Source organism: Meleagris gallopavo, chromosome 14, assembly GCF_905368555.1.
Source record: "Meleagris gallopavo chromosome 14, MGAL_WU_HG_1.1, whole genome shotgun sequence".
NCBI lineage: Eukaryota > Metazoa > Chordata > Aves > Galliformes > Phasianidae > Meleagris > Meleagris gallopavo.
The window spans coordinates 13,008,666-13,022,232 of record NC_139417.1 but is presented as its reverse complement, the minus strand read 5'-3'; the positions used below and the strand labels follow the sequence as shown (position 1 = coordinate 13,022,232).

The following is a 13,567-nucleotide window of genomic DNA, read 5'->3' as shown; positions in this document are numbered from 1 at the left end:
AAATCAGCCACACAAGTTGGTTTTATCAAAGAAAATGTATAAATAACAACCGGTGATTCAAACTGCCTCACAAAGGGAGTAGCGGGGAAGGGAAGCGAGCACTTCACTTGTGGCATTCAGATAATAGTATTTACTACACTAATCTTTTTGGCTTAGCGATTGACAATCAATATATGATTATCAACAAGCGCAAACGCAAACAAAAAGCTTCCATTCCTTTTCTAACCTCGTCCCCTAAGTCTCTTAAATTTAATTAAAAGCGGACAGCCCTCCTTGCAGTACAAATTAGAGCTAAAATCATATTAAATATTTGTTCTGCCGGGAAACAAAAGTGTCAGCTTGTGCTACCGGGTTTGGCTGCTTTTTTTTTTTCCCCTTTTTCCTTTTTTTTTTTTTTTTTTTTAACACAGAGGGGAAAAAAAAATCCCAGCTCCTCAAAGTTAAAATAAAGTCTCTCTCCCTCCCCGTCTCCCAAGACTACTGTCTATAACATGTTGTTCCTTATAGAAAGTGGGATATGGTGGCATTTGCTTGATTAACTTGCTCGACAAAAGTGACAGCTGCTGTGGGTGCATGTAGCTAAGCTGCACAGCGCAGTTCCGCCTTTGTACATCTGTCAGCAAAAAAGGAGGAATAAAGAGTGAAAAGAGACAAATTGGTCCCAAAAGGCAATCCATTCAACTCAGGAGGTTTGCTCTATTCAAGCACTCGCTGGGAATCTCAAGTGCTAGGTAGCTTATTCAATTTCATTCATTCTTTAGAATGAGCCCACAAGTGTTTAATTTCTTATTCTGTTGAATAAAAAGGGGGAGCTTTTTTTTTTTTTTTTTTTTTTATTGGAACCATTAATTGTAAGACTAGCTGATCAATGCCCGCGATATTAACTCATTGCGTGGTTTCTGTTGGCTGTGTGCTCGTGGCCCCAGGGCTGTGCCGTGCCAACACCGCTGCTCCGGGGTCCTGGGTACACCCACAGCATCCTGCAGGGTCCCCAAGCCTTCATCTTGCATGATGTGGTGGAACTGCATGGCAGCACTGTCACTCCTTTGTTTGTGGTGCTGCCCATGGCCTCAAAGCCAGGATGCTTTGGGGCATGGGTTCCATTCTCTGTGCCAGAGGAGGTTCTGCAGCCAAAATGTTGACCTGGAGGAGCAGATTCAGGGAACCCCTCGCCAACAGCATGCAATGATGCACAGAGAATGATTTTTGTTAGAGGGAAGAGAATCACAGAATCATGGAATGGCTTGGGTTGGAAGGGACCTAAAAGCTCACCCAGTTCCAACCCTATGCTGTGGGCTGGCTGCCCCTCACCAGCTCAGGCTGCCCAGGGCCCCATCCATGGCCTTGGACACCTCCAGGGTTGGGACAGAGAAGTTTATGAACAAGTGTAACGGAGAGTGCTGTGTGGGCAGGTCTGCGTTCTATCTGCCATCCCTGAGCCAACATGGGAAGATGAGAGCTATGTGCATGGGGCTGTGTTGGTGGCACCACCTCTCCAACTCCGTTAGTGCAGGGCTGGGACAGGGCAGAGTGTTGGACCAGCCACCGCTCCATCCCTGCAGCATCACAGCAGGTTTTGGAGCAGGTTCTCAAACTCAGGTTGTCCTCACTGCAGTGTGTGTTGCAGCTTCCCAGAAACTTTCCTTTTTTAAAGAAAAAAGTAGGAAATTCTGTTGGCCGCGAGTCTCTGCACTTCTTGCTTGTTGTCATCACCAAGTTTTTAGCATTGCAATGACTGAGTGGGACCAACAGCCAAAAAGCCACTGAAGAAGGATGGAGAGAAATGCCCCAGTACTCACACAAGCCCAGGGGGACATGCATGGTCCTTCCACTGCTGCCATTGAGCAGCCTGGGCTGTGGGTGCACACGGTCAGTCAGCTGTCATGGACTGTCAGCTGTAAGTCAGCCGAGCTGCTGGCCCATGGGATGGATGCAAACATCAGGCACAAGGAGTTGGGAATTTCTAACCTATATTTTTTTCCCTGGCTGATCAAGTTGCCTTGAGAGCAGAATTGGTCTGCCTTTGGGAAATGAGACCCAGCGTCAACGCGTTGCTCTCTCCTCCCCTTGCCGTACCCCTGGAACACCTTGAATTCAAGGCTTCATTACAAAGCTGCCTTTCAGCGTTGCAAAACAAGCTGGTGTCTCAGACAAAGAGAGGAGCCAGGCAGCGTTCGGGGTTTCCTTGTGCCGTGTGTGTCACAGTTTTAAATAGATTTGCCCTGCTTGGATTGGTTCTGGTTGGAAAGTGAGTACTGAAATGAGAGGTCATAGGGGAGAGTTACTATGGTAATTGAGTAGTATCACCAGTAGTTTTGCTCTTATGAGCATTAAAGCACGTAATAATAGACAAACAACAGTGGTTAAAGCAAGCAGGTAGGATTACTATGTTCTTTTGTCAGAAGTATATAATGTCTCGTAGTCAGTTTTAAAGACTTCTCAACCCCCAAATCCACCCAGCAGTCACCTGCTGAGTAATTTTGTATGCCTAATCTCTAGCCCTTAACTACAAGCTTTCTGCTAATTTGAGGCAAATGGGTATTTTTGACACTAAATAGGGCAGTAAAGAATCCCTGACCTAGAAAAACTCCATTCCGAGGCACTGAGAGCAGAAAAATATTCTTTCAGCATCCTTCTGAGACCTTTGCAATGACATAAAATAGCTTTGACTACGCTGTGTCGCAGCCTTCGATTAATGGTTTGCAGAAACTTGCTGAACATCCCCACTACAACTTCCCCCATAAAACTTGTCACTTCAGATTGCCATCAGCCACCACAACAATAATCATTTCATGCCTATTGCTAATTGCAAGCACAGCTGAGGCTCAGCGGGGTGCTCTTGCACAGTCCCAGGCCTTTATACCAGCCTCAATCTGTTGTATGGCACTTGTTCACACACAAAAAAACTACCAGTAAAGGCAGAAAGAGGCAGAGTCACAGGTTCCTTGTAATCCCTCTGCTACCCTGCTGACAGCCCAGCCCTATAAGCATTCCTGGTTTTGTCCCGCTCTTTACAAAAGCTGAAGTGACCTTAAGCTACTAGTATGTAAGCTTTTGAATGAAGAATACAGCTCCTTCAGGTGCCTTAAGAAGCAGTGTTGCATCTGGCTTACGAGATTCTGTTTGCCGCACCCCTGGGGTGAGCTGCGGCTTCCTGTAACATGTAAAATATGAGTGTGAACTCAAGGTTCATGGCAAGGAACAGGAGGTCATGCTTCCATTCAGCTCACACCAAAGAGAACGGGGGTTTGCAGATGTTCCTGGCTATGTGTAATGACACCACCTCCCGGAAAGCAGGAGCCCAGCACGGGGTTCTTTTTTTTGATGAAATGTGCCACACTCAGTGCGCTACTTGCAGATTTATTCATATCAATTTTTGCCATTTATATATTCAGAGACAAGCTTGCTATTTCGGCAACTTATTGATCATGCATTTGCATTCCAAAAAGGAGAAGAAAAAAACAGCGAGCCGATGGCTTGGGCAGGTTGGGATGCACGGGCAGCACTCACAGCCCTGTGCTGCTTCTGCTGTTGGCCTGGAGCATCCCAGCTGCCGCGATGCACCTGGCAGTAAGGGCTGCTGTGAACAGGAGGGGCTAACCCCAAAGCGGGGTTACATTCCTGGCCGTGCAAACGGGACATCTGCTTGTTGTGACCAAGCTCTGGTGCCATCCTAAGGGCATTTGTTTGCATTTCCTTTGCTGTTACCTTGGAGCCATCCCTCTCCCTGTGCCCCTTGGGCTGAGTGCAGGTTATCTACGGGGATGGCAGATATCATCTGTAACAGGGTGGGCGGCTGTGGGTTGAAGCTGGGCTCCATGGATGCATGGGAGCATCACTCTTTACGAGCCACAAGGAGTTTTGAGAAACACGTTCATACTTTGGTGCCTGGGAATGCATTGCAGCCCCATGGGAAGGGCACCTCGTGCATGGGGACAAGCCCCAAGGAGCCCCGTGTCCCAGGAGGACATCAGAGGCCACCAGTGTTGCACTCTTTTGTCTGAAATGATCTCGTTCCCATTCTGGAGCATTTGGTTTTGTTGTTGTTGTGTTTTTTTTAATAATATAATCATATGCAAATGTTATCCTCTTTGGAGGGTTAGTCATGAATCAGAGGGCTTGTGCGTCTTGTAGCACATTAACACTAGTGATAGCTAAAGGGAACATTTAATTTATGGGCTAACTTATTTTTATGAATATGCAGGGCTTAAATTCAGCAGTTGGTGCGTGCTCTATGAAGTGACGTGACGGTTTTGTGTATCAAGATCAATGAATTACACTTTGTCTTTTTTTCACAAAGCAGAAAGTCTTTGGAGTAACTCAGCTCTGAGGAGGAGAGCTCCTTTCATGCCGCTGAGCAGTGTGCGAGGCTGAGCCCCCGCGGGGTGGGATTCGGTTCTGTTCCCCATCTATGCAGGTGTGTGGCACAGGACAGACATGGCAGGACTGGCCTCTGTCCCATTCCGGGGCTACATAGAGCTTCATATCACAACTGAGGCCCCATCTGGCACCAGGACCTTAGGGACAGACAGCTCAGCCGCCAGAGCTCCTTCTTTCCTCTCCAAATTAGCTTCATTTGTGCCCTCAGCACTTGCCAGGTCCCCATCCTGGAGATGGAGAGCCAACAAAAATCTCAGCCCCAAGCTGGCCCAGCAGGAAATCACCACTTGGCATGTCTTTGGTGGTTCTTCCATCCCTTTATTTCCTCCATTTTATTAAGAGTTCTGTAAAAATAGTAGTACAGTTAGAACAGTGTTGGTAGCAATAGGAGGTTAATGCTATTTTTTTCACCATTGTGATATATTTAGCTCCACGTGGCAGACAGGACACCAGTTCCTACACTGTACAGCTCTGGGCTGATGAGGCACAGTGTAAGTGCTATGCCATAAATCACAGAATAGCCCGAGTTGGAAGAGACCCATTAAGGATCATCAACTCAAGAAGTATCATAAAGGGGGAAATCTCTTCCCCATGCAGCATGCCAGGTCCTGGTGGAGGGTGGCAACTACTGGGTGTGTTGTCTTCTGGTTTGATAATCCAAGCCCGAATTTTGGCTGCTTTGTGCTCTTCTTGCTGTGCTCAGCCTTGTGTCAGCTCGTGCACGTGGCATGCAGACACCGACACTGAGGAAAAGGTGCAGTGATGGGAGGAAATAATGCCTGAGTGAAACTGATGCAAGGCTTTAGGTTAGTTAGGAAGAGGCTTCATTGCCAGCTAATCTGGATGGGGCTTGATTGGGATTTTTATAATTTGATCTATGTTTGTTTTTTTTTTTTTTTTCTCTTTAACTGTTTCTAGATAAATTTCCACAGCGCTGCAGTACAAGGTTCTGATCTGTGCATGTCTAAGAGTAAACAAGAGGACTATTCCTGTGCACACGGAGCTGTGATGGTCCCTGGGTACAATCCATTTGGGAACCATCTGTGGTGCTGAGCACAAAGAGAGGTGTTGTGATCCCCACCACACCTGACCCTGCTTCCGTGCCTCTCAAGGGCTGTGCCAGCCCTGCTGAGTGGGGCACTGAGCTGCATCCTGCACTGCAGGGCTGGCAGGCTGCTGCCACGCAGCTGCAAGCCTTTCTCACAGGCAGGCAGTAAAATTTCAGCCCCTGGAGGGGCCCTGCAAGCTCAGCGGCTTGAAGCAAGCTCATTTGCTTGCTGCTTTGCCATCTTTCATAACCATGAGGCCAAAACCAAAGCATTTCCCATAGATGCCTGCACCATCACGCCCTTGCCCTGCAGCACTCCAAGGCTGCTCGAGGCGACCTGTGAGCGGTAAGTACCCGAGCGTGGTCCTAAAGGCAGGGCTGTGCTCACTGGGGCAAGGAATGGGTTAAAGACCGGACTGGGCCAAACTCCCACCACTGCTGCCAACTCAAATCAGTGGCAAAATAGGATTACAGAAACCGCACGGCGTTGCTGGTGGCCGCTGCCCCCGCGAGTGAGATTTGCTGTGGTTGTTACTCAAAGTTAAAAGCTCGTGCATGGAAAATCTGTGTAAAAGAGGGTGCCTGTCTCCCAGAAGTCTGTCACATCCCATTAGCGGGCTGGCAGTGGGGAAGGTTGGTCCCGCTGCGTGCTCGCTTGCAGGGCGCGGGTGCTGGAGAAGTGCTGTCTCTCTTGCAGCAATGGTACACCAGCTCGATGAACGTCGTCTGCACCTGGCTGACGGACCGCATGGACCTGCAGCTGCACATCTACCAGCTGAAAACGCTCATTAGGATAGTGAAGGTAACACCTGCTGTGCTTTCGTGAGCGTCTTGCTGCTGAAAGGGACACGTGTGTGTGCAGTGTGTTCTGATGGGAAGCGGTGGTCGGCAGAAAATGCGGTCCTTCATTCGGATGCTTAAAAATGAAGAACTTATCAGATGGATAAGCAGGAACTTGAAATGCACATGCATGCAAAACACACGTGGAAGTAAGCTCAGAGTAACTGCTTGCATGAGAAGAGGGAAAATAGTGCTATTCAGCCCTACCTGTACAAAAAGCACAGCTGCTCTCCCGTGCTCACATGGGTTAAATCCAACCCAACCTCTTTTAACACTGTTTTCCTAGAAACATGCAAGCCCGCCTATGGCTTGTGATTATCGTCAGAATGCAAATGAGGATTGTTCTCATAGCTAATTGAAGTTGTTTCTTTTACAATGGGTGTATATAATCAACTCTTAAGAGATCCCAAAGGTGAGATAACATACCCTGAAAGTATCGTTTTTTCCTTTGAGTGCACGTGTATCTGTACGTGTGTGTCTTGGGCTAATGATAATTATTTCAGTGTGAAATCACAGTGGTTTACATGAAATAATAAGATCACAGAAGGGGGTAAATATATTTTTGATCATTTTAGGTTCTATCTAATGCTTTTTGTGTCTAGTATTTTATAATGTTTATGGTCTCGTGTGCAGTGAACACATTGAAGGCATGAATAAATTAAAACTGAGCAGTATTAGTGTGCTTTTCATAACTGAAAACAACAGCACAGGCAAATGATTTCTCTTCGTCAGCTAGCTGAGGAAGGCTTTCTTCCTTGTGCTTTATTTATACCAGTATTACTCTCAGAAGCAGCTACGACACATCCAAGGACTTTCTGAAAGTGTATAGCAGTAGTTTCCATGCAGAGCACAGAGCAAAATGAATGGCACTCAGAGGCCCAGAGTTTTATCTCACAGGGTCAAGAAGTTTTAAAACAAATAGAAATGCAAGGAAATTATCCACAGTAATGAGGGAAGTACAGCTGACTGTGGAAACGCAACTCCAGCTTCGGAATAAGGTGAAGAAAGAGAGATTTGAGGAATGCATATCGTGTGCTTATCTCTATACATACATGAATAGCTTTCTCAGGTATCCTGGACTTAGCTGATTTAAACTCAGTATTGAGGCAAGATTATTTAATGCAGAGCATTCCAGGAGCATGTAATCATGTCTGCAATAGGCAGTAAGCGTTGAGCTGCGTGAAGAAAAGTAACTTCAATTACTGGCAGCTGAATGCATCTAGAAGCCAGGACAGTTGCTTTGAGTAGCACTATACTGCTTCCACGTGCTTTTCGACCTCAGCATGCCTTATGGAAAGCTCCATCCCAGCCTTTAGAGTGGTGGTCCCAAAGTGTGGGGACATGGGGACACAGGGGCACGGGCTCGCTCCCGTGGCAAAGCCGGGGAGCCAGGGGCAGCCTGAGCTCTGTGCTGTCTCCTCCTCCCCTCACACCTCTCTCCTCTTTAGAAAACGTACCGGGATTTCCGATTGCAAGGCGTGCTGGACTCCACCTTGAACAGCAAAACCTACGAGACCATTCGGAACCGGCTGACAGTAGAGGAGGCCACGGCGTCGGTCAGTGAGGGCGGAGGGCTGCAGGGGATCACCATGAAGGACAGTGATGAGGAGGACGAAGAGGACGACTAGGGCAGCTGGCCCGGTGTCCGTGCATGTACCTCGTCCATAACTCAAGTTAGCCACATTAGGAATTCTTCTGTCAGCTCTAAATGCCCATGAGAAGTTTACCAATACAAATGCCATGTTAGCTGTGTGGTAATAAGGTTAGCACCTCTCTTCGATTCATTGGTTTCCTGATTTCATATCTGTATGTTCATAAGCAATATGGAGCACCATTGTTTAATACTGTTTATGGAAAATTACATAGAAAACATACTAGGTGTGTCCCTGTTATAATTAAACAATGCTTCATTAATGTACTGTATATACATTGATGGTAAATTGTTGTGAAGATGAGTGAATCGAGTCCTTTCATTTCTTTGTTTCTCTTCTGTGGATGCCAACTGCTTAAAACTAATAATAATAAAAAAAAAAAAACAGCTTTGTTTTTAAAAGAAAAATGAGGCAATTACAAATGATTTTTTGTTCTCTCTGTTCATTTAAAAACCAGAAAACAAACAAACCCAGACAGCCGTTTGAATCATTCTGCATCCTTGTTAATATCCCAGGCTCTTCCCTTCAATATGCAGTTAACTCCATGAAGGCTACATCCCAAAGGATTAGTCATTCTAATTGCCACACCAGATTAATCCTATCATTATGGATATATCATGCCACATTACAAGTCCAAAGCAGTTGTTTTATGTTGACATTCGCTCCTCTAAATGTTACACTTTTGTTTAAATCTCAAATAACCGTGTATGTACAAAGAGAACTTTAATTACAACCTTAGACTATACAAATGTGTTTATAATAATATATTGAATATTTATTTCAGTAGATTGTAACCATAATTTACAACTCCTCTGTCTAACAATGGTTTTTATATATGTCATGTACATTGCATTTTGAGCAGTAACTGCATGTCCATCAGTCCCCCTTCCAGAGCTTTTCTTTCTGTGTAAAATAGTGATAATCCATCTTGCTTTTTTTGCCTTATACAAGCCGACAGTTGTAAAAGTGTGAGAACTGTGGCTTCTCAATAAATAACTATTCAGATGTCCTAAGAATAAATTATGGAGTCTTTTTATGTCTGCCTTAGAAAAAAAAAAAAAAAAAGAAAGAAAAAAAAAATACCAACAAGCTGAGATGTAAGAGCCCCCACCTCTCGGAATAAAGGCATTTTCTTTTCTCATGGGTGTTTTTATAGTTTATTAATTTAGAAGATGGTTTCCCAGTTTATTCCCAAAGGTCAGGGTGGAACCACGCTGTGTATTCTCCAGGTATACGGGCATCTTGGCTGTCACCACCCCAGTTGCTTCCACCATTATCTGCCCACTGCACCCTGTCACCTGTCTTTGGATGTCTAATTGATGGTCTGCTGTGGTACAGCCCCCACAATTACACGGTCATTAGCCTTGCCCAACACTTACTTCACACAAATAGGCTTCAGTTTGTATCTTCTCTTAAAGAAGCCAATGGCAGCAGCCTGCAGGGCATTTACAAACACGGGGCACATGGACAGACTCCCAGCTGAAATTGAAAAGCAGGTATGAGAGAAGCAGAAGAGCTGATGTCCTTCACTCCCACAGATGGCAACCTGTTGCCAGCCTGGGGAATGAGGACACAACTTCACTACCCACAAATAAATGATGGGCATATGCTGGAGAGCACCCTGCCTGGCATAAGGAAGCATCAAACCAAAGCATCTTCTAGTGCCCAGGAGTCACAGACACTCCCCAGACAACGGGAAGAGATAGAAGGTGTTGGGTCCCAGTCAGGGCTGGGATGGCTGCGGAGCCCTACAGTTCTGGGTTTTGGGTCCGTCTTCTCCATGGCAGAGTTTACCCAAAGCTCTGGAGGTTATCTGCTGCCCCACCTGGCTCGCCGTGCCTGACACATCCAACACCCACCTGCCCATAATGACCTGCGTGCACCACCTCCTCAGGACAGGGACATCAGCAGCTCTTCGCTCCCAGTGGGTGGAGGCCATGCACAGTTAGCAGCACTTGCATGTGATAAGCCATGTGATGCACGAGTATAGAGGAGCTACAAACCCCTACTGTTGTGTAGCCCAACAAGTCATTTACTGACTTTTGCCCACAATGCAGGCAGAGGGGAGAAGTACCTCTGGGGACCACAGCCTTATAGACATATCTATCTATCTATCTATTTCTGGGGACATGATTTAGTGGACACAGTGGTGATGGGTTGGTGGTTGGACTGTTTGATCTTAGAGGTCTTTTCCAACCTGAATGATTTTATGATTCTATCCTGACCTCTCTATGATCGGAGCCTTGAAGCACGCCCTGAAGCCCACCTCAACTAAGCTCCTGAGCTATGCTTATGCACACTCGTGTCCTCCTCTTGTTCTCCTTCTCCTGCCCAGATACTGCTACCCAGAATGGCTTCAGCTCCAAGAGGAGGCAATGGGAAGAGCTTACTTGAGGTGGTCAACAGAGCAGTAACAAAAAGAACCAGGGAAGATCCAAATTTGCAGCTCTACTCCCAGTCACGTAGAGCAGAGTGAGAGAAGCAGATTGATTCTGTTCTGGAACAGGCTCCCCCTATTTTTTTTAATATATGAAATATTTATTGGGTGAAAACACAGCCCACTTCCACCTGCCACCTTCAAAAACAGCGAGCCCTGCTCAGTTTTTTGAATGAACAACGTGGGTGCAGCCTTCAGGAGCTGCTCCCTGCTGCACATCTCTCCACACAGGTGCTTCCCTGAGATGGCAGTGATGGACAAATGTCTCTGGGTTTCTGTCATCAGAAAGGATCCTGTGACAGCTTTTCACATAACCTCAAATCCCAGCACAGCAGCTCAGAGACTCTGCAATAACCCAGAGAATATAGCAGGCTTGAGCACGCAGCCACAACGAGGAAGCATCCAAACTGGTTCTCTGAACAATGTAAGACTGGGCTTAAAGCCCCCATGACCATGCACTATGCTTTGGTTTGGCCTCAGGCTCCTGTAGGGCAAAACTGCAGCTTGGGCAGCATCTAAAAGGCTCTGCTGATGGATGGGAGCTCTGGCAAACCCAGCCAGGCAATGCAAAGGTCTGCTGCTTGTTTCACTTCAACCCATCGCTGCGACGGAACAAGATCCAACAGTCAAAGGACTTTCTGCCAGTACAACTGCACCTCGATGAAGAATCTGCCAGTACAGTTATGTCAATCAGTTTTGGGGAAAGAGGAAAATTTCATTCCTCTGCCAGCAAAATTTTAAATGATAGATCAGGCCAAAACTTCTCTCATATTTACAGAGAAGTCCAGCGAAAATATCCTTTGACAGACTTACTTAAAGCATGTGGCATGGAGACTGAAAATGCTATCAACTATTTGACTGACAAGTGTCAGCAGCTGTTCATCCAATTTGTTTTATATTTCAGCAACTAACAGATTCTTTCCCCTCTGCTGTAAAGCATGTCTCTTGGCCCATAGGCATCTTAGAAATTGCTTTTCTGCCTCTCCAGTGACCAAAACGTCAAAAATATTAGAAGACAATTTGGTTTCAGAAGCATAAATAGGCACGCAGCTAAGCAAAGATGATTTTGTCAGTGTTCAGTCTGTGTTCTTTTTTAAAAAGTCACAGCAAACCTAAGGCAAAAATTACTCTTCTAAGCTTAAAAAAAAAAAGAAAAAAAAAAAGAAAGCCAAAGCAAACAAAGCCCCCAATAAATCAGTACAGGTTAAGCCACGAAGAAAAAAAGCACTGATGGAATGGCCAAGCAGAACACTGTTCAGCTATATTCCACCCTCTGTACTTAGTGAAGTTCAATACTACAACTATCATCACCAGTTTTTGCTCAGAAAACTTCACCATGGTGTCACAATCCAACACAGCCACCTCCATGTCAAGCTGAGGAGAGTCCCCCACCCCACTCACAAAGCTCAGCCTCCTTCTTCTTAGCTCCAGCGATGCCTTCAGGACCTATCTGATGCCTGAGTCTGTATAAGGTAAGTTACAATTACTGAATTACAAGAGAAGTTACAAATTACAAATTACAGTTCTGAACTTGTGTGGCTATAGAGCCAGTGTGACACCTCTCTCCATCGGGCTGCGTTCAGCGTGTTCTCTTTATCCAAGTGCATTGAGGTTCCTGAGCTGAACACAGTGCTATTTTCTTCAGCCCTTCTACAAGATACATATTCCATTGCAAGTTGTAAATCTGCATTTGTTGTAACTATGCAAAATATGGGAGAAAAAAAGTGCAGAGATTATATGCAATCTGCCAGCAGAGTTGTGTGCCATGAGGAAAATGCCTCACAGGTCAAAACAAAGAAAAACACTGAGCAACAAATTAGTTGCAGGCAGTAGCTAATATGGAGATCAAAAGATTAAAATCAACATGCAACGATGAAATCACTGGAATAATAGGAGCACTTAAGAAGATTAAGTCAATAACAGAGTCCAGCAGTAAAAAAATAAGATTTTGATTATACTGTAAAATTTGATATTGGAAAGCAAAAGCAATTACAACCACGGCGTGCTTTGCTCTCCCCGCCTTAGACCATCTTGGCTCATTTCCTATGCAAGGAATACAGTTGTTGAAATAAACAGAAATGTTATGACTCGAGTGCTCGATTCAAAAACAAACCAGGTGGTCAGATCAGATTGGGGACTGACAAGAGGGGTCTGCACGGCGAGGACTTGTTGCAGATCCTGGAGGACGCGACAGCTGGGGGGAACAAAGGCCGTTCTGCTTTAGGACTGTGCTCAGCTGATCCCAGGGGTCCCAGGCTGTCAGAGCCTCCCATAGGCACAGGAGCCACTGCCACCTTCAGCAGGGACACGGTTCAGTCAGTGCACAGCCCGTTATTGGGTATTTTTATGGAATCTGTGGGTGTTCTTGAGCATTTGGGGAATACTTGGGTCACACACTGAAGTTTTTTCCTGCAATAAGCAGGTCTGGATTTCCAGTTTGAACTGCTGGGGGAATGTTTCAGTGGTTCTTTCAGCTCACATCCCGTGGGGCTGAAATCACACAGACAAAAAAAGAGATTTTTGATGCGAAGGGTTGCAAAGCAACAGCTCCACCTCCCAGCCACCGTCAGCCCAAGCAAAGGCAAATGCAAATATTGACCAGTGTGACCCATGGTACAGCCAGTTGGACAACACCGAGTGGGGAGCTGCAAAATGACTGCAGGAATGGCAGCTGTAATTGGCTTTGGAAAGGTTCTCCCTCTGTTTGATTTTTTTTTTTCCTTTGAAAAGCATGGAATTCTGAAAATGAGATGTTTTTCTACCTCATTAAGAAGAGAATAATTCAAAACACGTGGGGGTTGTCCCACTTATCTTTTTTTTTTTTTTTTGGCCATCCTTCTTTCAAGCGAAAAAGGGAAGGAATGGAAACACAAAACGGGAGTGGGCTTCTACCCATTCTCACTGCTTTTTGCTCCTTTTTCTGAGATGTTTTCAGTAGGAAAGTGAGAACAAGGCCATCCCCCCATTATATTCTCCTTCTCTACTTCCTCCCACCTTTTATCCTAAATAGCAAATACAGGGGAAAAAAAAAAAAAAAAAAAAAAAAGAAAATTTTAAAGCTCCCACTCTTTCAAAATGAGAAAGTACCATATTTCAAAACATAGGGAAGGGACATCTTTCAGTTATCAGAGATGAAATAGAGCATTGGCCCACTACTGCAACGTGGGAATGACTCTTTTGAGCACTAAGAGTGGCCACCACCCTACAGCA

General features: G+C 45.6%; 1 protein-coding gene across 4 annotated transcripts in view; it reads left to right on the top strand.

The window, feature by feature from the left end:
* CADPS (calcium dependent secretion activator) overlaps positions 1-9,061 on the top strand; it is a 175,060-nt gene extending 165,999 nt beyond the window's left edge. For all 4 annotated transcript variants that reach the window (XM_085236221.1, XM_085236218.1, XM_085236220.1 and 1 more), the window contains 2 exons: positions 6,126-6,230; positions 7,717-9,061. In XM_085236221.1, coding sequence (XP_085092347.1) covers positions 6,126-6,230; positions 7,717-7,896 — 285 coding nt within the window. In that variant the 3' untranslated portion in view covers positions 7,897-9,061. The remainder of the gene's footprint in view (positions 1-6,125; positions 6,231-7,716) is intronic.
* The last annotated feature ends 4,506 nt before the right edge of the window (positions 9,062-13,567 follow it).